Source organism: Felis catus, chromosome A1, assembly GCF_018350175.1.
Source record: "Felis catus isolate Fca126 chromosome A1, F.catus_Fca126_mat1.0, whole genome shotgun sequence".
In the NCBI taxonomy this organism is placed as follows: domain Eukaryota; kingdom Metazoa; phylum Chordata; class Mammalia; order Carnivora; family Felidae; genus Felis; species Felis catus.
Window position 1 is genome coordinate 51,290,128 of NC_058368.1, and position 19,502 is coordinate 51,309,629.

The following is a 19,502-nucleotide window of genomic DNA, read 5'->3' on the forward strand; positions in this document are numbered from 1 at the left end:
TTCTGCCTCCAAGTCCCTTGGACCTCCACTTGTCCTTTCACGTTTCTAACGGAGGCTGGATTCCATGGTTGGTGATCTCAAGGCCTCTTTCGTCAGCATCTGAAATCTTGTCCCTCTTTTTCTGTCACAGCAGCCCAAAATTCCAGCCAGTGCTATAATCTAATTTCTTGGCACTTTTGATTCTGGACACTTAGGGCTATGGGTGAGGAAGGGCATCCAGAATGGATACATCCAGTGGTCTCTCTGGGTCCTTAGGGACCACTAATCCAAAAACAAGTAGTTTCTCTTCAGATCCATCAGTTTCTCTTAAAGGCTATTCCAAACCTTGACTGCATTTCTAAACCCTCTGACTTAACTCATTTGTTTCAATCTCAACTGATGCCTTTCCTCTCTTCTATTTTATAAAAATCATGCTCTTCTTCAACCTCTTCCTTTTCCCCCTCCATCCCTAAAAACTTACCTACTGCCATACATATGCCCTCCCCTCCCTCACAAAACAACTCTCCAAATGAGCCCTTAATTCCATTTTCTCCTCCTTTTTGGTCTTCAAATGTCTTATCTACATCTGTATTTACCTCTTTTTACTGGCATCTTTCTTTTAATTTGTAAGGATTTCAAATCACCACCATCCTTAAAATAAAGGAACTAGAAAACCTCAGCCTTATCAATGATACCAGGCTTTCTGAGTTATTTACATTAAAATAGAACTCATGTCATTCTTCAGCATAAAAAAAGGCTAGAAAATACCACAAGTCATTTCATTTTATGATCTTCACTATTCTGTCTCTAGATTTTTTCAAATAAGTCAGGGACAACCTCTTTCACATTCCAGTGAAAACCCATCAGGAAGTATTTGTATGGTTCACCCATTTAGCTTTCTTTCTCACCTTTGTTACTGCCCTTCTCTCTCTGACCTCAACAATAAATAGTCTCTTGAATGGGATTTAGAAGCATCAAATAACAGAACACCACTGTTCCAAAATGAAACCATGGGATTTAAAACTTCAACACACGGCATTTCTTGCTCCTCCTTTCTACCTTTGTTTAGTGTCTTGCTTCATCTGTGTGAATATCTTTCTCTTCCAAAAGCATCTCCTCAAATGAACAAAGGAATTAAGAAGAAAATTTTGGAGTGGGGGTTGGTAGTAAAGATAATATAATTTAATCCAATGCCTTATCAAGGATTGAAAATACACAAAATCTAGACTAATCAAAATTTTAAACATAAACTGTCAATAAAACAAGAAAATGGTTATTATGTTATCTCATTTAAAATATAAATTTCATAATCCTGAGGAATATTTGGTTAAATAGTGGTTTCAAGCCATTTAAGGCTACCTTTTCGGCCACAGATGATAAAGAATTATTATTTCTCTTCCATACTAGTCCTTCTTCCAGAGGGTCAAAATTCTTTTCACTTTTTTTTTTTTTAAAGATTATATTTTCAAGTGATCTCTACACCCAACATGGAGGTCAAACTCACAAGTGAGATTGAGAATCGCATGCTTTATTGACTAAGCCAGTCAGGCAGCCAAAATCCTTTTCATTTTTAACTGTAGATGCAAATCTGAGGAAAATTAAAGATCTGGTTTATTTATTCAAAAGTTTGTATTTTTAATTATGTATTTGTCATTGCTTAGCTTAACCTTAGTAAAACAGTACTCCAACACTCTCTAAATTTTATCACATATTATTAGTAAAACATACACAGAAATATATCTCTCCTCACTGTACTATTATAAAACATATATAAAATAATATAAAGTATGAGATCAACAAATAGAAATAGAAGTTCAATTATATTTTTCCTCAAAGAATCATCTTCTATAATTGCCCCTTTGGAAAGAGCACATTACTCTGGACTATCAAAGAGGAAAACAAACAATATATTGAATGATTTGATATAATAAGCTACCTTTATATGCTGCTGATTTTTAAGAAATTCAACTGTTTAAAATACTAAGGTTTTTTTTTAAATAAAATTTTACCAGCACTATTTATGAACAGTGTCATAAGGAGTACATACATTTGATAGTGATGAAAAGGAAGAAAAATCACATATTTCTGTTTAATTATAAACAGAGCTATGAGTTTATGGCAATTTTTGGACACTGGTGCTAGCTAAGTACTGTACTGCATTTGTCAGAGGTTCAATAAATTCTCTGACATTAGGATTTAGCTTTTAGTTCTAGTTGGAACACTGTAACACCACTAAGAGACTAAAACTCCTTTTCATTTTTACACAATGGTATTATAACCCAAGAAAGAAAAGAGTCAAACTTAGACAAACACAGGGAATTAACTACAAAATGCCAACATACAACAGAAATGTTATACATCTTTTTGAATGTATAGTAACACTGAGTTCACAACTTTTAGTTTAGAATTCATTGAAAACAGCAGTGTGAATAACAGACAACTACTCTCATTCCCTACATCTTTGAAAGGAATTCCAAAGGCCTAGTTTTAATTTACTACTTCCTGCCTGTGACCATAATAAGTACCAGTGCTTAGCTTTGCCAAACTCCACCTTCATTGCACAGAAGCTCTTATGAATTCAAGCACTAACAAAGCAAAAGTTATTTAGTTGTGGTTTACCTCAGAACTGAAAAGCCTTAATTAAAGAAAGCCCTGTAATGAGGACAGAGTGTACCTATTATGCTTTTTAAAACCACCTTTTACTTACGTCAACAGGGACCAGAAGACTCTTGCCAAGGTGTTGATTAAAGGACAGGCACCAGGCTTCAGTGTAACCATTCATGTTAGGAACATACTTCTTTATTGTCTCATCATTCAGTCTCAGCCACACACCATCATCATTATGGATCTACAAGACATAAGCAACAACAAGCCATGCCCACCTGTAAGTCCTAGTGGGCTTGCAAGGGCTACAGGGCTACAAAGCAGGCAAATAATAGTGGACATGAAGATTAAACATCTAGTTTTTGCAGGCGGTAAGTAAAAGAGAAACTTCAAGGAAAAAGCAGCAAAGAATGCCAAGAAATGTGGTAATTCACATGGTGAGACAGTAAAAACAATGTCCCTTATGAGTAAAAGCGCAAAGAAATCACACTTTAAGATAGTTTAAAAATAAAATGTTTGTCTCTCTAAACAACATAACTTCTTTTCTCCCCTCAATTTATGATTTAATAATCATAAGTTTCTTGGTTGTATTACTAGAAAAATATGCTGTCCAAAGTTAAAGCAATACAATGAACACATTTAAAAACAACACTTAAAATATTTAAGAAAAGCTGTACCCATTTTCAGTGACTACTTGTACAGCTTCTACTTGTTAACTGAGCTTCTTTCATGTTAAAAATATAGTTTAGTTACTTTTTTGTTGATAAAGAAAAAGAAAATGTTTGAAACTCAACGCATCTGCAAAACAACTTTCCAAATGCTATCCAAACCAATTAAAACATACTAACAGAAAATTTAGTAATATTATTATACAAACAATGCAAAAACTTTCTGTTCAAAATGTATTACCAAGTGTTTCTTTACAAATTACCTCATCAATGAAAGTGATAGTTCCATTGACTTTTACTATGCCTATCTGCTCACTCTGAAGGGAAGGGTGGCTACGGATACGGAGTCCTGCACTGTCCTTGGCCACAAATTTTCGAACCTGGGAAAGGCAAAGACAGACACTTGAGATAGAAAATCATAGAACAGAGATCTTATAAGTACTAAGAAAATTAAACAGGTTTGAAAGTATTATAATTCAGAGAAAGTTTCCAAAATTATTTGTAGTTGCTTTCTCTGTGCAAGTTAACACTGGCTTATTTATAATGAAAGAATTTTAGAAGTATTAAAACGTACATATTTACAATTTCCTTTCTAAACTTTGAAGACATATGATAAAAAAGAGAAAAGAGCCATAGTTTTCCTTTTAGAAAGGTATGATACAGATTCTATTCCTAGTGTTACCTTTTTAATAAGGAGTTTACCCCAATCCCTATATTTACTTTTTTAGATGTTAGGAAATTATTTTTTTCTTTTAACAGTATAGGATACTTTCCTTATAAACTTTATGCACTTAATTTCACTAAAATTTTTGTTAATCGTATACTGTCAATAACAGAAAGTACACAAGGCCTATAAATTACTATGGCATTATACAAAGAAGCCTAAAGTACAGGTCCTATAATTTAGAAATGATTAGAATTATCACAAAATACTCTTCAAATTTATTTAGGGATATTTAATATTCAAAAACTGAAGTCAACTAAAATATTAGATGTTTGATGACCACCTTGAAGCATCAATGAAGAAAATTAGTAAATCACTCTCTAATCGATTCAGGTTCTAATTTTATTCTATCCTAACCTTATTTGGTTGAGGTTCAGTCTTTGGTTTGACCAGCTGAGTTCCTGGTGGTATCATCCCTTTTGGGGGGTCTTTTACTTTAACTTCTAGGCCAGCATCTGTAAGAATAGAAAGATAATTGTAACATTTGTGAATACAAGGGAGAGAGGATCCTTAAACCTAACCTTGCGTACATTCACAAACGATGTTTTTATAATTTTTTAAGCTTATTTATTTATTATTATTGAGAGAGAGAGAGAGAGAGAGAGAGAGAAAGCACAAGCAGGGGAGGCACAGAGAGAAAGGGAGACACAGAATCTGAAGCAGGCTCCAGGTTGTCAGCTGTCAGCACAGAGCCCAATGTGGGGCTCGAACCCACAGACCATGAGATCATGACCTGAGCTGAAGTCAGACACTCAACTGACTGAGCCACCCAGGTGCCCCCAGACTATTTTTATTTAAGTTTATTTATTTTGAGACAGAGAGAGAGAGAAAGAGAGAGAACAGAGGAGGGGCAGAGAGAGAGGGACAGAATCTCAAGTAGGCTCCATACCATCAACACAGAACCTGATGAGGGGCTTCATCTCAAGAACTGATCTTAAAAACCATGAGATCATAACTGAGATGAAATCAAGAGTCGGACGCTCAACTGATTGAGCCACCCAGGCACCCCCAACAGACAATTTCAAACAAATAAAATAAGTATCAAAATACTGTCTTTTTAAGGTGATTGATATTTAAAAGGTAAAAAAAAAAAAAACAAAAGCTAAGAAACACTCTTAACTATAGAGATCATACTGATGGTTACCAGAGGGGAGGTGGGTAGGAGTATTGGTTAAATATGGGATGGGGACTAAGGAATGCACCTGTTGTGATGAGCACTGGGTGCCGTATGGAAGTGCTCAATCACCATACTGTACACCTGAAACTAGTATTACACTGTATGTTAACTAACTGGAATTCAAATAAAAACTTAAAAAAAATCAACAACACAAAAACAGGTGTTGGTGAGGATGTGGAGAAAGGGAACTGTCTTACTTGTTGGTGGGAGTGCAAACTGGTGCAGCTAGGCTGGAGGAAAGTATGGAACTGCTTCAAAAAGTTAAAAATAGAACTATCCTACGATCCAACAATTGTACTACTAGGTATTTACCCAAAGAATAAAAAAAATTCTAATTCACAGGGATACAGGCACCTCAACGTTTACAGCAGCATTATCTACAACAGCCAAAATAATGGAAATGGGCCAAGTGTCCATCGATTGATAAATGGATAAAGAAGACGTGGTATACAGGTATACATATACATACATACACACACAATGGAGTATTACTCAGCTCTAAAACAGAATGAAATCTTGCCATTTGCAACAGCATGGATGGAGCTAGAGAGTATTACGGAAGTAAAATAAGCCAAAGACAAATACCATATGATTTCACTCTTATGTGAAACAAATGAGCAAAGTGTAAAAAGAGAGAGAGAGGCAGCCCAAGAAACAGATTCTAACTATAGAGAACAAACTGATGTTTCTCAGAGGGGACATGGGTAGGATGGGTTAAACAGGTGATGGGGATTAAGGAGTGCACTTGTGATGAACACCGCATGTTGTCTAGATAAGTTCACCTGAAACTAAATTATACTGTGTTAGTTAATAAAACTTAAAAACTTTAAATAAAACTTAAAAAAAAAAAGGAAATATTTGAAAAGGGGCCTTAACATTCCAAATGAGTCTCTCAGAAGTTCAAGGAAAAGACAAAGGGTTCCTATTCTTTATCTGGAACATATGAAATGATACTGAAAAAAATAAAAAGAAAAGAAGAAATCCTTGTGAGATTAAGTGTTATCTTACAACATCAGATCACTGCACCAGATCACCATATCAAATTACAACATCAGTACCACTTCATCATCTACACCAATCACCATTCTGACCAGCAGGCGGCACAGCACGGTGGTTAATAGCTGGGGTTCTCATGTTATACTGTCTTGGTTGTTCCCATATCTGCCGCTAACTGTCTGACTTTCTGTGCCTGTTTTCATCTATAAAACGAGAATGAGAAGAGCACCTCTTTCACTGAGGTACTGTAAGAATGAAAGAATTTAAAATATGCACACGGGGCTCCTGGGTGGCGCAGTCGGTTAAGCGTCCGACTTCAGCCAGGTCACGATCTCGCGGTCCGGGAGTTCAAGCCCCGCGTCAGGCTCTGGGCTGATGGCTCAGAGCCTGGAGCCTGTTTCCGATTCTGTGTCTCCCTCTCTCTCTGCCCCTCCCCCGTTCATGCTCTGTCTCTCTCTGTCCCAAAAATAAACTTTGAAACAATAAATAAATAAATAAATAAATAAATAAATAAATAAATAAATAAAATATGCACACACATAAGGTGTGCATAAAACAGTGCTAGAAATATATTAACTGCTTGAAAAATACTAGTTATTAATATCACTGTTACTCTAATGAATTATTATCTATCCTTGCTTATGGTCAAGCAAGTCCCAGTCTACTGAGTTTGGTCACCTTGGGGAGAGAGCTGAGTTTGTAAGGTAGGAGAGAAAATGGGTGATGCTAAGTAAATATGAATCTTTTTCTTCAGTTTCATTTCAAAAAACAAATATAAGTGGATTTTTCTTATCTACTGTGCATCAGCTTTCTTCACCCCACCATTACTGAAGATGAAGACACTCTTGACTCCCTTCACTTTTGAATTCTTGTAATTGGTACCTCTCGCATGTCACTACTTATATTCTACTTCATCTGATTTTGTTTGCCCATTCTATCTTGCAATCATCAGTAAGTTGTTAAGCCTCAATAGGAATGGTCTTACCTAGAACAATGTTTTGCTTAGAATCAACTAAAGTTTGCCAAACTAAAAGCTTTATGGATATGTTGAAATAAAGGAGAGTGCAGCAAAGACTGAAGATAAAGGTCTCTGGAACAGTACAGGTGAATTTGATATATCTGATTCCATATAGTTACATTAATATATATTCTACACAGTTATATCAACATATCTCTTTACCTTCACTATAAAAACAAACTACTTAAACCAGAGTTCCCCAAGGGTATTTTGGTGGAATGTTAATCAGTAATTGCTTTTATCTCTACCTTGACTCCCTCTTCCTTACATGCAAAGGGTCTCAGGAAAAGGGTTAAACAAAGTTAGACAAGATTGTTAATTTCAGGGCACTTTAGAATCCCTGTTAATGTGGATTATGTGTGAACTGTATGAATATCTAAGAGGAGAGTTTTAGGTTTTCTAAATCTACCTCATTATAGAAGCCCTTTTACTTTTTTTTTTTTTTTTAAATTTAATTCTGAGAGAGAGAAAGGGAGAGAGAGTGCATACGAGCGAGCAAGTAGGGTAGAGAGAGACAGAGACGGAGACAGAATCCCAAGCAGGCCCTACGCTACCAGCGTGGAGCCTGATGCAGGGCTCAAACTCACAAACCATGAGGTCATGACCTGAGCTGAAGTCAGAGGCTTAAAAGACTGAACCACCCAGGAGCCCCAGAAGCCCTTTTTCTTGAAAAACATCAGGAAAGAGTATTATAAGGAATTCACATTGATAAACATTTATTAGAGCTTTCTTGTTTTGCTGTTGTCCTATTATATGAATAGTTTAAAAATAAAGAAAAGTAAATGATTAATGCTGAAAGGAAAAGCAATATACTTTTCAAAGTTAGTGGTGGATAAAGAAAATTCATCCATTCAATAAATATTTATTGAGCAGCCACTGTGTGCCAGGAACTGAACTAGATTGGGAGATACAAGGATGAATGAGATGGTTTCTGCTCTAAGCCAGGAAAGGAAGACAGACCATGAGGGGGAGATGAGGTATTCACATGGTTATAAATTTAGCATCATAAAGATCATACCTGACCAATCACATTAGAGAATGGAGGGGGGAGTCATGAGAGCTATATTGATACTATAAATTATTAGAAAATTTTGAAATGTTATGAAGGTACTAATTAAGTACTCATCGTAAATGAGGAAATGAAGCCCCAAATAAGTAATGAAAACTGTCCATATCTATGATACAAGTTAAGGAGAAAATTAGAAAGACAATTCTGTCTAGTTGTTTGCAGAAAGTAACCATAACTTAAAAAAAAAAAAAAAAAAAGAATACCTATTTCAATGCCATCAATGGTCACATGAATAGTGTAGAGTCCAATAGCCCCTGGAGTCCAATTTGCACAATAAGTGCCATCATTATTGACACGGATCAGCATATTCTCACTGGGTCTGAAAAGAAATAAGATGGATATTGGAAAATTTACTTTTGGTTAAACAGCTGACAACATCATTAACGTAATTTCTAATGGTATTATTTACGATGAATGTCAATCCTATTGCCCTGCGATAGTATGTTTTCCTACCCTCCAAAATGACTGAATTTCATTTTTTCTTTCTCTCCTCAAGCCTCCATCACCCTTCTTCCTTCCTCTCAGATGATCATGACCTTATCATTTTTCACTGAGAAACAGAAGCAGTTAGATACAACTCCAAAGTTACTCTCAGATTAATAAACCTACTTTCTATTTCTCTATCTTCTCTCCTGTTATAATGCAAGAAGTGCCCTAGGTCTTGTTCGAAGCCACCCCTTCATTTGTGCTGTGAATCTCATTCCATCAACACTTCCACGCCATAATTACCTTTCTCTCTCTCACTCATCATCAATTTCTCCCACTTTCCTGAATCATTTCTATTTCCATCTCATTTCTATACAAACTTCAGAATCTTCCATCTTAAACACTACCTTAAACATCCCTTGATATATGGGACCTAATAAGGTCTCATGTCTCTTTTCCCATTTATTTCAAACTCATCTAAAGAACTGTCTACAATCACCCTCTCCATTTCCTCATTTCCAATTCTCTCCCACAACTTATCCTGATTAGGCCTTTGTTCCCACCACTTCATTGCAACTGCTCATTGTCGGTCACCAATGACCCCAAATCTAATGGTCGTTTCTTTATCCTCAGCAATCTCTCAGTAGCATTTGACAGCTGAAATCTACTTTCTTGAAATATATTTGTTTTGCTTCCACAACATTCTCCTCACTGGCCACTGTTTCTTAGGGTTTGGCTGGCTCTCTCACTTCTGACCACCGCTTTTAACTTAAGGAATGTCCAAGGATTTGGGTCTAGTTCTTTTTTTCTTTCAATAGCATCTTTCTAGTTGATCATTCATCCAGTCCTCAGCTTTATTTTATTTTTTTAAAATTTTTTTTTTAACGTTTATTTATTTTTGAGACAGAGAGACAGAGCATGAACAGGGGAGGGGCAGAGAGAGAGGGAGACACAGAATCAGAAGCAGGCTCCAGGCTCTGAGCCATCAGCCCAGAGCCCGATGCGGGGCTCGAACTTCCGGACCGTGAGATCGTGACCTGAGCTGAAGTCGGATGCTTAACCGACTGAGCCACCCAGGCGCCCCCAGTCCTCAGCTTTAAACACCATCTCAATATAGATGACTCTGAATTTTATTTCTCCTCTGAATTTCAAACTGAAATATCTCCACTTAGATAACCAAGAGGCATCTTGGCATCTCAACTTTAACATATCCAAAGAAGAACTCTTATTTCTTACTAGCACAGCACCCAACAAAAGAGAGCAAAAAAACACCTGCTCATTTCGGACTCTTTGGTCTTCATAAAAATCATGATACTCTATACCAGAGATCAGTAACATTTTCTGTAATATTTTAGTCTATTGTGCCAAACAGTCTTTGTCACACTATTTAACTCCACCACTGTAGCGTGAAAAGCAGCCAAAGACAGTATATAAGCTAATGAGTAAGGCTATGTTCTAACCTAACTTTCTTTACAAAAACAGGCCTAATACGGTCTGCAGACCAAAGTCGGACAGCTCCCATACTGCTACACTGCTATATATTCTATACTACTGTTGAAGCTGAAGAAATCTATAATCACTCTGGATCTTCTCTTTCTTTCACTTCCTATTTCCTTTCTGACAGCAAGGCTATTGGCTTCATCTTCTAAGTATATCCCAAATCCATCCACTCTTCATTTACACTTCTAACTCCCACCCACCCCTAGTCCAAGCCACCTAACAGTGTCTAACTCATCTCTCTGTTCCCACTCCTGCTCCCCTATAATTCATTCTCCAAAGAGTAGCCAGAATGATCTTTTAAAAACTATAAATCACAGTGTCTCATTCTCCTGCTTAAAACCCACCAAATTAATCCACACAGAAGAAAAGTGAAACTCTTTAACACAGCCTACCAGTCCCTATATTACAAGGCCATCACCTAGCTCTCTGACCTCATCCTCAACCAAATACTTCTGGTGCCCTGTCCCATCCCCATCACTCTCCATCAAATAACTTTACTTATTATTCCTTTTTGTTTACTTATTTATAGTTTGTTTCTCCACAGGAATATAAATGTAATAAGAACGAGTACCTTGTCTATTTTGTTCATAAAAGTATCCCAGAGCCTGTTATCAGTGCCTTTCACGAAGTGGATGCTTAACAATATTGCTGAATAAATAATTCATTGACTTAGACAGGAGACTATTTTAGTTAGGTTTAAAATGTCAAATGTATATGAAAACCTATTTATTGGCAAATGGCCAGTTTTTTCTTATTTAACATGCAGTAAATCTATACAGCTCATATTTATTTTATAAAAATCACCTGCTTTCACTATATGGACATTTTGTAAGTAAAATTAAGCCAAAGACAAAATGCTACTTTCCTTTTTCTAGACCAAGATATGTTCTCAAAACTTGGCTATTTTTATAGAAAACTTTCTAGATTGTGCATTAAAACTATTTTTAATACATATTAGAATAAAGTCATAGTAATCTGTTAATTTCTTATAAATCATGTGATATGTGATATAATAGAAACATATAAGTATTTTTTTCAGGTTCACCTTGGAGCTTTTTCTAAGTTTTATGGTACAACCTATCTAATAATTCTTTCAAGGCATCCATTTTAAAAAGTACTTCTAACAAGCAAATAAAACAACAAGTCAAAAAATCTGCTTAAATATGGAGTTAAAATTACTCAGAGGCTGAAAAATTAAGACCTCATAACTGAAAATACAACTACAACATACACTGAAATTGCTCTGTGACTCATTAGGTGAAGGAGAAGAAAAAAAATGGAAAAACAAACTAACCAACTCTAAACAAGCCAATATATATATTTTTAGATACTAATTATTCTTTCTGTAATACCTTACTATTATTTACCATATTGGCAGTATTAGAACTGGAGATAAATACATTCTATTTGCAAATCTACACTTTATAAAATCTGGGGTAAATCTACTGGAAATTTAAAAATGATATAAAATATCTATTATGGAAAATAAAGTTGGAATGCAGGATGATTTTAGTTGCAAGCAGCTGACAATATACATCTTGGCTATGTGTTACAAAAATGGTCCTTACCTTTTAGGAGTTGGTGATGCAAAACGCAGTTCTTCAAATGAGTAATTTTCATAAACCTTTAAGAAAGAGACCAGTAAGAATCCAGGGAGGTAAATAAATCTATCAAGACCAATAACTCATTAGAAATATTCTTTAAAAAAAAAAAGTTTATCGGGGCTCCTGGGTGGCTCAGTCGGTTAAGCGTCCGACTTCGGCTCAGGTCATGATCTTGTGGTCCGTGAGTTCAAGCCCGCGTCGGGCTCTGTGCTGACAGCTCAGAGCCTAGAGCCTGTTTCCGATTCTGTGTCTCCCTCTCTCTCTGACCCTCCCCCATTCATGTTCTGTCTCTCTCTGTCTCAAAAATAAATAAACGTTAAAAAAAAATTAAAAAAAAAAAGTTTATTTATTTTGAGAGAGAGATAGAGAGAGAAAGAACATGCACATGAGCATGTGGGGGAGGGGTAGAGACAGAATCCCAAGCAGACTTTGCACTGTCAGCCCAGAACCCAACACAGGGCTCAATCTCACCACTGTGAGATTATGAGCTGAGCTGAAATCAAGAGTTGGACACTTAACCAACTAAGCCATCACAGGCTCCCTTCATTAGAAACATTCTTGGAGTGCCTGGGTGGCTCAGTCACTGGGCATCTGATTTAGGCCTCAGGTCATGATCTTGCGGGCCCGTGAGTTTGAGCCCTGGGTCGGGCTCTGTGCTGACAGCTGGAAGCCTGGAGCCTGCTTCAGATTCTGTGTCTTCTGCCCCTCCCCCACTTGTTCTCTGTCTCTGTCTCTCTCTTTCAAAAATAAAATAAAAACATTAAAAAAAAAAGAAACATTCTTAAGATAGTGATAAAACATTCAATAAATGGTGCTGAGACACCTGGTTGTCCATATAGAAGAAAAAAATCGATTACCTGCATCACATCATTTACAAAAATAAATTCTAGGTGTGTTAAAGACCTGAATGTAACAAACAAACCATCAACAAATTAAGAGGGGGGAAAAAAAGATATTATCTTTTGAGTACATTAAAATTTTAGCTTTCTCCCAAACACACACTATAAATAAAGGGCAAGGATATGAGAGGACGGGAGAAGGGGATTTGTAACTGATATAACCAAAACGGGATATGAATCCATAATATACAGATTGGGGCAACTGGACCTGTAGAACAATCTGTTTCTTAATAAAAATAACAAAAGTCTGGAAGAAATTATCGTGAAATACAAAGACAAAAATGGGCTGTAGGTACCTGAAACTTGTCACATCATTCCCAGTATTTTTGTACCCCTGTAACATTGCCAAATTAACCATTATCTTTCAAGGTTCAGGTAACGTTCTGCAAGGGTTCATTCACTTGTAACTTCTACTGTACTTACAGTAAAGAGAGGCACACCCACACCAGTCACAAATCTCCATCCTTCATCCCACCCTTTCTCTTTTCATAGTGTGATTTAGAGAAGATCTAGCTGCTTTCACTTACTACAAAGTTACAAATGAGAAATATGCCCTTACGGTTAGGTCCAACAGGAAAACCCAGGGTTCCAGATTCCCAGCACAATGTTTTCTGCTCTACCACTTTCCCTCAAAATACACATTATACATTTAATAATCAAAGAACAGATCATATTTCATTTCTCCATCCTCCACAATATTTGGCTGACTATTGAGTGGCACACAGTGTGTGTGAATGGCTAATAGAAGAAAATCTCTTTCTTGGAACACACACTGCTGTCTCCAAAAGACAGTGTGGGAATGATTTTCTATAAATGCTCTAACCCTAGGCGACTGAGAACAGTCTTGCAAAACTGAATCTGGTTCTGGTAACTGGACTTTCAAAATAAATTATACAAACTGAATCATGTTCACAGGAAACTAAAGGAATGATTGGGAGGTAAGGGAACCAGAAAATAAATCCCTTAAATAAAAATGGAAAATGGATGAGAATGTTTATCTTTGAATTCTTTAAGTCAGTGGACAACTAACTCATCCAAGACTCCAGCTTTTTAGCTCCCTTGTTTCTTCAACCTCAACAAACTTCACTTCAACTCTCCTTCAGCCACTCACACCAACTGTCATAGACCTGTGAGATTCCATAGAATTGTTCTCTGAATCAAAACAAAATGGCTGCTCACAGTTTCTGCCTCAGTGACCCTTAGTTGATCTATTCTTAGACTACCAGTCCTTCTCACCCCAACTCCTTCTCTCTGGATCTTCCTTTCCAAACAAATTAGGTTCCACTGTCCTTTCTGTAACCACTATCTGCTGAACTCCCTTCTCTCACTATTCATTTGTGGAGCTCCCTGACAAAACTTTAATGCAGAATCAATCCAACTGATTACCTTATCCATGTTCATATGACACACACTGCATTGTTCATACATGATCTTTAGTTTCATCTGATTCTTCAAGGATGGCCGATAAATCTTTCCTTATCAGTTCTCTTTTATTCTCCACAATGACCATTTCATTTTTCCCTCTTTGTTTCAAAATCCTGACCCTAACATTCATCACTCCTATCTCCAACATATAATTACTATCTTAAATAATTCTTTTGGTTACATAACCTACAAATTAACTAGCATCTGTATAAATTACTTTCTCTTCCCTCTCCTGGTAAGGTGCAAGAGGCAATGCTCCTATTTAAGGCCCACCCCTCCTCTGGAGCTCTAGACCCTATTTTCATCTCTCTTGGACTATCTTCCTGGTTTCCTTCCTCTTGACTGTCTTCTCATCAGCATTAAAACATCTAAGCCTTTCTCCATTCATCCCAAATTCTAAAGCCTTCACTCAATTCTATTTCCTCTGTTTCTTTTTATAACCTAACATCTTGAAAGACCTGATCTATACTTGTTTGTCTTTACTTTCACTTCCTCTGCATCTATAAACTCACAAACCTACCATGCCTCTAAAACTGCTCTGCCGAGATCATTTATGAATTCAATGCTGCTAGATCCTTTTCAAAACTTCACTTCTGCAGCAGAGCACTGTCAATTCTTCCCAAACTGCTCTTTACTTTCAAGACATGCCATAAGGTAGTTGGGGAAAGAAGTCAGGAAAATCAAACACGGATTGGGACTTCCTGCCATTTGTGTGACCTTGAACAAGTTACTAAATCTCTCTCTGTGCTTCAGTTTCCACACATGTAAATGGGAACAAAAACAGTAACTTATAGGGCTGTTGTGAGGATTATATGAGTTACCGTAAGGAAAGTGGTAGGAAAAGCGGCAAAAGTATACACTGGCCCTAGCTTAATGTCTTATCTCTCTGGCTAATATTCTTATCAATGTGGTTTTTTTTTCTTTTTCTTTCCTTTTTTTCCCCTTTAACCTGTCTTGTAAATCAATGTTTCTCAAAAGTGTAGGTTTTGATTTGAATCACTCTGCATATTTGTTTAATATGAAAATTCTTGAGCTTCTCTCTAGACCTACTGAATCTAAATCTTCAGATTACTGGAAAATCTCCTTTTTAAATAAGTGTTCCAGATGATTCTAATGTACCCCAAAACCTGAGAATCACCAATACTGGTGTTTATCCAGATCCTGTCCTGGAACTTCTCCCTTCACTCACCATGGAAGATAGATATCATTTACTTCTACGATATCATGAGTAATCAGTGCTAATTACTCTCAAGTTCTTTTCTTGAGGTCAGACTATAATCACTTCAGGTTTGCACAACCAACTTCCTTTTACATATCTTTGCATGGATATTTCAGAGTTATCCAAAACCCAGCACATTCAAAACTATTACCTTCCTCAACCAAAACCTGCTCCTCCTCCAGCATTATCAATCTTACTATGTAAGGTCAAACTGGAACTTCATCTTTTAATTCTTCCTTCCCTTTACTCCATTCCCTTCAGCCACCAAGTCCTACTGATACTAAATATCTTTTGAATCTATTCTCACTAAATCAAGGGATTAGCACATCATACCATATTACGTCAACAGTCTCCTAAAGAGACTCAAACCTAACCATGCCTTATGATTACTTGTCCAATTATTCTCCATATTCCATCATGACCTTTATGAAACACAAATCTAACCGTGACATTGCTCTAACTGAAAGGGTTCAATGGCTCACCACTGGTCTCTGTTACTGGCAAAATTCCTAACTCCTATTTTAACTAATGCACAACTTGCTAATTTAGTCTAACATTACCCCTAAAGAGAACTAAAAAAGCTGCACCAAATATTTAAAATATCTGTCTAAGGGCGTCAAAGAACAAGAAAACCTCAAGTAGGAAACCCAACGAAATGAGGTTGGCATGTGAGAGAACCCAAAAATCAAAGGGGGCCTAACTAAACTGAATTCCTGAAGGGCTATGTTCCAGGAGAAATGGAAACTGAAAGTAGACAAATACATTTGCAGCAAATGAAATTCAGTTTTCAATCATCTCAATCTCTGATTGTATTAACTTGATCTATTATCGGTAATCCCCCTAGACATTGCCAAAAAATAAATGAAAATCCTCTTTGTAAGAAAATAAATCACCCTAAAAAAAATATTACATGTTTTGCATCTACTGACAGCTCTCTAGACCTGTAACTCTGTGTGTGCGTTTGGATCACGGAAATGTTTGTTAAGGGGATAAATGGTGAAAAAGAAAATGTTTCTGATAAGAAAAATAAATTACCTTCATCATTGTTATGGCAATGTATCGAGCCTCCTTCACTATCATTGGCTCGTACGACACGTCCAGCTTCGGTGAGGCCAGCCCGCCAAAAGTCATATCGGTGTTGGAAGGCGCTGCTGCTACTGCAGGACTGCCAGGCAGCCTTTGAGTTTTCTTCACTTGCTCTTGTTGTAAAGATGGTTTTTTCTGAGAAACAGGAACGGCTTTCACTTCCACCTAACCATGATGTTATAAAAAACAAATGCTATTAGTATATAATTGCCTATGACACATTAAAAGAAGCAATTTACAAGTATGGACCCACAACTCCATAAATTTTTGGTGATCATTGGTCCATGTTGGGCATTCCCTTCAAAGGTGTGCCAGAGTGACCTCGAGCTAGTTCCACAGAATGAATCTTGCAAACACAGTGTAAAAGAAGCCTTGGCTTTTGGGAGAAATCATCATAGATATAAAAACGTAAAATAAAACCAAACGCCGCCATTAATACAGTAAAGTAGAATGAATCTACACTGAATTCTCAAATTCTTAACATTAAATTATTTATCAGCTAATTCAAGTAAAAAGGCTTTCCCACAATCGCCACATATTTCATTTATTTTTAAATGTTTATGTATTTTGATAGAGAAGTGTGCACACATGTGCAAGCAGGGGAGAGGCAGAGAGACAAACAGAGAGAGAAAGAGAGAGAGAGAGAGAGAGAGAGAGAGAATATCCCAAGCAGGCTCTGTACTGTCAGCCCAGAGTCTGATGCAGGACTCAATCTCACATACTGTGAGATCATGACCTGAGCCAAAATCAAGAGACTGGATGCTTAACTGACTAAGCCAACCAGGTGCCCCATCTCCATATATTTTAAGCACTAATTTCAAGTTTAGCTGTTCTGCAAAGAAAATGTAGTCCATTGAGAAATCTTAAAAAATAACACATAAGAAATTTGGATCAACATAATGTCCCGGAAATATTACAAACCCATCTTGTATGTACTTTATTTTATTTTATTTTTAAATGTTTATTATTTTTGAGAGACACAGAAGCAGAGCACAAACAGAGGAGGGGCAAATAGAGAGGGAGACAGAATCTGAAACAGACTCTAGGCTCTGAGCTGTCAGCACAGAGCCCGATACGGGGCTTGAACTCACGAACCACGCGATCATGACCTGAGCCAAAATCCGGTGCTTAACCGAATGAGCCACCCAGGTGCCCCAAACCCACCTTATATTTAAAATACATAAGTTTAAAAGTATATAGTAAAATCGTCAGCTCATATACACTGCCATCATGAAAAGTTTACAACTTTAAATGTAACAAAAAAAAGGGGAGGGGGAAAGATAAAAAGTAAGTGCTTTCAAACTTAAAGACATTTGATTTTTAAATGATAGCCACTACTTTTTGACATATTTTTATTTAATCCTTCTTTAAACAACTGTATTTACCCTAAGTAAATTAGCATCAGTACATTTGCCTGTGTACTATGAACCTTGAAGTGAATCACTGAACAATTTTATACTCTAAGAATACTGAAATACTATAGAATGACGGGTATTTTGCTTTCTGTTATAAACTACACTATGAGTGAAAAGGATTTTGTGGATTAATGAACTCTAAACTCCAAACAACCAAATCGCTTTGTAATACATCTGGGAAAGGGTGGGGCGAGCTGGGGATTGCCTATACAAATTTTCATTCAATATAAATTTTTTTAGAAATAAAAATTTTAAATGAGATATTTACATTAATACATTAGATCACAATGGATTCATTTTCTGCATTGCAATATGCTTTAAAATGTCATTATTAATAAAAGTCTCAGGTAAGAGCTATCCAACTAACTATATACATTAATACAACACATGACTATTTCCATTCCTCATTCTTTTACCATCCAAATTCATGTATTTCTAATTTTTTTATTAAGTTTTAAATTCTAATTTCAGTATAGTTAATATACTGTGTTATATTAGTTTCAGACGTACAATACAGTGATTCAACAATTCTGTCCTTTACTCAGTGCTCATCACACAGTGTACTTATTCTTAATCCCCTTCACCTATTTCATCCATTCCCCCACCAATCTCCCCATTGGTAACCATAAGTTTGTTGTCTACAGTTAAGAGTCTATTTCCTGGTGTGTCTCTCTCTCTTTTCTCTGCCTTTGTTTTGATTCTTTTATTTTTATTTTTTTAATATGAAATTTATTGTCAAATTGGTTTCCATACAACAGCCAGTGCTCATCCCAACAGGTGCCCTCCTCAATGCCCATCACCCACTCTGCCCTCCCTCCCACCCCCCATCAAACCTCAGTTTCTCAGTTTTTAAGAGTCTCTTATGCTTTGCCTCCCTCCCTCTCTAACCTTAGTTTTTTTTCCTTCCCCTCCCCCATGGGTTTCTGTTAAGTTTCTCAGGATCCACGTAAGAGTGAAAACATGGTATCTGTCTTTCTCAGTATGACTTATTTCATTTAGCAGAATACTCTCCAGTTCCATCCATGTTGTTACAAAAGGCCATATTTCATTCCTTCTCATTGCCACGGCAGTATTCCATTGTGCACATAAAGCAAAATTTCTTTATCCATTCATCAGTTGATGGACATTTAGGCTCTTTCCATAATTTGGCTATTGTTGAGAGTGCTGCTATAAACATTGGGGTACAAGTGCCCCTATGCATCAGCACTCCTGTATCCCTTGGGTAAATTCCTAGCAGTGCTATTGCTGGGTCATAGGGTAGGTCTATTTTTAATTTTTTGAGGAACCTCCACACTGTTTTCCAGAGTGGCTGCACCAGTTTGCATTCCCACCAACAGTGCGAGAGGGTTCCCGTTTCTCCACATCCTCGCCAGCATCTATAGTCTCCTGATCTGCTCATTTTAGCCACTGCGCCTGGCGTGAGGTGATATCTGAGTGTGGTTTTGATTTGTATTTCCCTGATGAGGAGCGACGTTGAGCATCTTTTCATGTGCCTGTTGGCCATCCGGATGTCTTCCTTAGAGAAGTGTCTATTCGTGTTTTCTGCCCATTTCTTCACTGGATTATTTGTTTTTCGGGTGTGGAGTTTGGTGAGTTCTTTATAGATTTTGGATACTAGCCCTTTGTCCGATATATCATTTGCAAATATCATTTCCCATTCTGTTGGTTGCCTTTTAGTTTTGTTGACTGTTTC

The 19,502-nt window shown here is 36.7% G+C and overlaps 1 protein-coding gene across 16 annotated transcripts in view; it reads right to left on the bottom strand.

The window, feature by feature from the left end:
• The window catches only part of MYCBP2 (MYC binding protein 2), a 283,602-nt gene that overhangs the window by 79,137 nt on the left and 184,963 nt on the right, over nucleotides 1-19,502 (bottom strand). For all 16 annotated transcript variants that reach the window (XM_045054591.1, XM_045054579.1, XM_045054571.1 and 13 more), the window contains 6 exons: nucleotides 16,344-16,559; nucleotides 11,730-11,785; nucleotides 8,439-8,554; nucleotides 4,333-4,430; nucleotides 3,515-3,631; nucleotides 2,687-2,827 (listed from right to left, as the gene is read on the bottom strand). In XM_045054591.1, coding sequence (XP_044910526.1) covers nucleotides 2,687-2,827; nucleotides 3,515-3,631; nucleotides 4,333-4,430; nucleotides 8,439-8,554; nucleotides 11,730-11,785; nucleotides 16,344-16,559 — 744 coding nt within the window. The remainder of the gene's footprint in view (nucleotides 1-2,686; nucleotides 2,828-3,514; nucleotides 3,632-4,332; nucleotides 4,431-8,438; nucleotides 8,555-11,729; nucleotides 11,786-16,343; nucleotides 16,560-19,502) is intronic.